The 1438-nt window shown below is 57.3% G+C and overlaps 1 protein-coding gene across 1 annotated transcript; it reads left to right on the top strand.

Annotated features, from left to right (window-relative positions):
• The first annotated feature begins 437 nt into the window (after window positions 1-437).
• Window positions 438-1229, top strand: CUNH16orf92 (chromosome unknown C16orf92 homolog). The gene is made up of 4 exons (XM_046454404.1): window positions 438-501; window positions 768-914; window positions 993-1080; window positions 1208-1229. The coding sequence occupies exons 1-4, from the start codon at window positions 438-440 to the stop codon at window positions 1227-1229; spliced, it is 321 nt and encodes a 106-aa protein (XP_046310360.1).
• The last annotated feature ends 209 nt before the right edge of the window (window positions 1230-1438 follow it).

Here is a 1438-nt window from a genome sequence, read left to right as displayed (position 1 = left end):
CTGCCACTGAGCTAACCACCACTCTTTGTTGTTGTTGTTGTTGTTGGTACCAGGAATTGAACTTAGGGGCACTCAACCTCAGAGCCACATCCCCAGACCTACTATGACAGGGCCTCACTGAGTTGCTTAGTGCCTCACTGTTGTGGAGGCTGGTTTTGAACTCATGATCCTCCTGCCTCAACCTCCTAAGCTGCTGGGATTACAGGCCTGCACCACGACACCCAGCGGTCACCATCGCTCTTACTGTCTTATCAATCACATTGTCCTAAACTCGGAAGGCTCTGTGGGCCCCAACTGCTCCCATTATGCTTCGGGGTTTGGGGGAATGGTCCAACTCCTAGCACTTTGCTCCCTCCTCTCCTGTCACCCCAGAGTATGACATCAGAAAGGGTCTGAGCTGTGACATCATAGAGCCCTACCCTGTAAAAGAAGGGGTCATGAGGCGGTGGCAGTGGGTACCCATGTGGGTGTGGCTGGCTGGACTGGGGGCCATAGAAACAGGTGGGAAGCTCCCAGTGAGTGGAGGGGAGAAAAGAGGCTGGGGGACAAGGGACAATGCCCCCAAGGAACTCGAGACCAGCCCCGGGCCTTTCTCTCCCCACTCCACCTTCTTCTCCCATCTGCCCCGTCTCAGCCAGTGTTCGCCCCTCGTGGGAGCGCAGCTGACCCCAGAGGAAACAAAATTGAGTCGAGAGTCAGCCTCTGCCTCTGGGGTCAGGGGCAGGGGTCTGCTTGGCTGTTGTCACAGACTTTGCTCTGGACCCTAGCGCCCAGCCCAGAGTTGGCCCCAGGATCAGAGCCTCCACTCTTCATAGACAGACTTGACTTCTTTGATTACCCAGACTCGGACCAAGCCAGCATTCTGGCCGTGGCCCAGTTTATTGGAGAGAGGCCTGTGGTCTTTGTTAAATCAGGTATGACCCAGTTTGGGACAGGGGCCTCCCTCCTCAGGGGCTAAAGGAGAGCTGCCCCTGACCTTCCTTGTCCGGCAGGTTCTAGCCCTGGGCTCTTCAATCACATCCTGGTGGGAGCCCTGGTGGTGGCCTTCCTCTTTCTCCTTTTCCAGTTCTGCACCCACATGTGAGGCCTGCCCCATGCCCCTGGCCCTACCCCTCAACCTTCCTAGGGAGAGGAGAGGTGGGAGGACCCAGGTCTGGGGGAGGCGGTATGATGGATCACCTTTTCCAATGACCTCTGTACCCCATAGGAGCTTCCAGAAAGGGGCCTAAGGAGCCACAAGGGCCCTGGACGCAGCCTGAGTGCCCAAATCCACCCTCCTCTGCTGATAAATAAAGGTCCTGGCCTCCTCCCTCCCTGACTGCTCAGTGACCAGCTGGGGTGGGGTCGCTGCCCTCTCTTTGGTCATTCTGCTCCACATTCCCCAGGTCCCCACCTCCTTCCTTCCCTGCCCTAAAGAACTGGGCAAAGACAGTCAAGG

Source organism: Marmota monax, unplaced genomic scaffold (genome assembly GCF_021218885.2).
Source record: "Marmota monax isolate L192 unplaced genomic scaffold, Marmota_monax_Labrador192_F-V1.1 WCK01_AAM20220418_F8-fsc00086, whole genome shotgun sequence".
NCBI lineage: Eukaryota > Metazoa > Chordata > Mammalia > Rodentia > Sciuridae > Marmota > Marmota monax.
The sequence above is the reverse complement of the archived record's forward strand: the minus strand, read 5'-3'. Positions and strand labels throughout refer to the sequence as shown.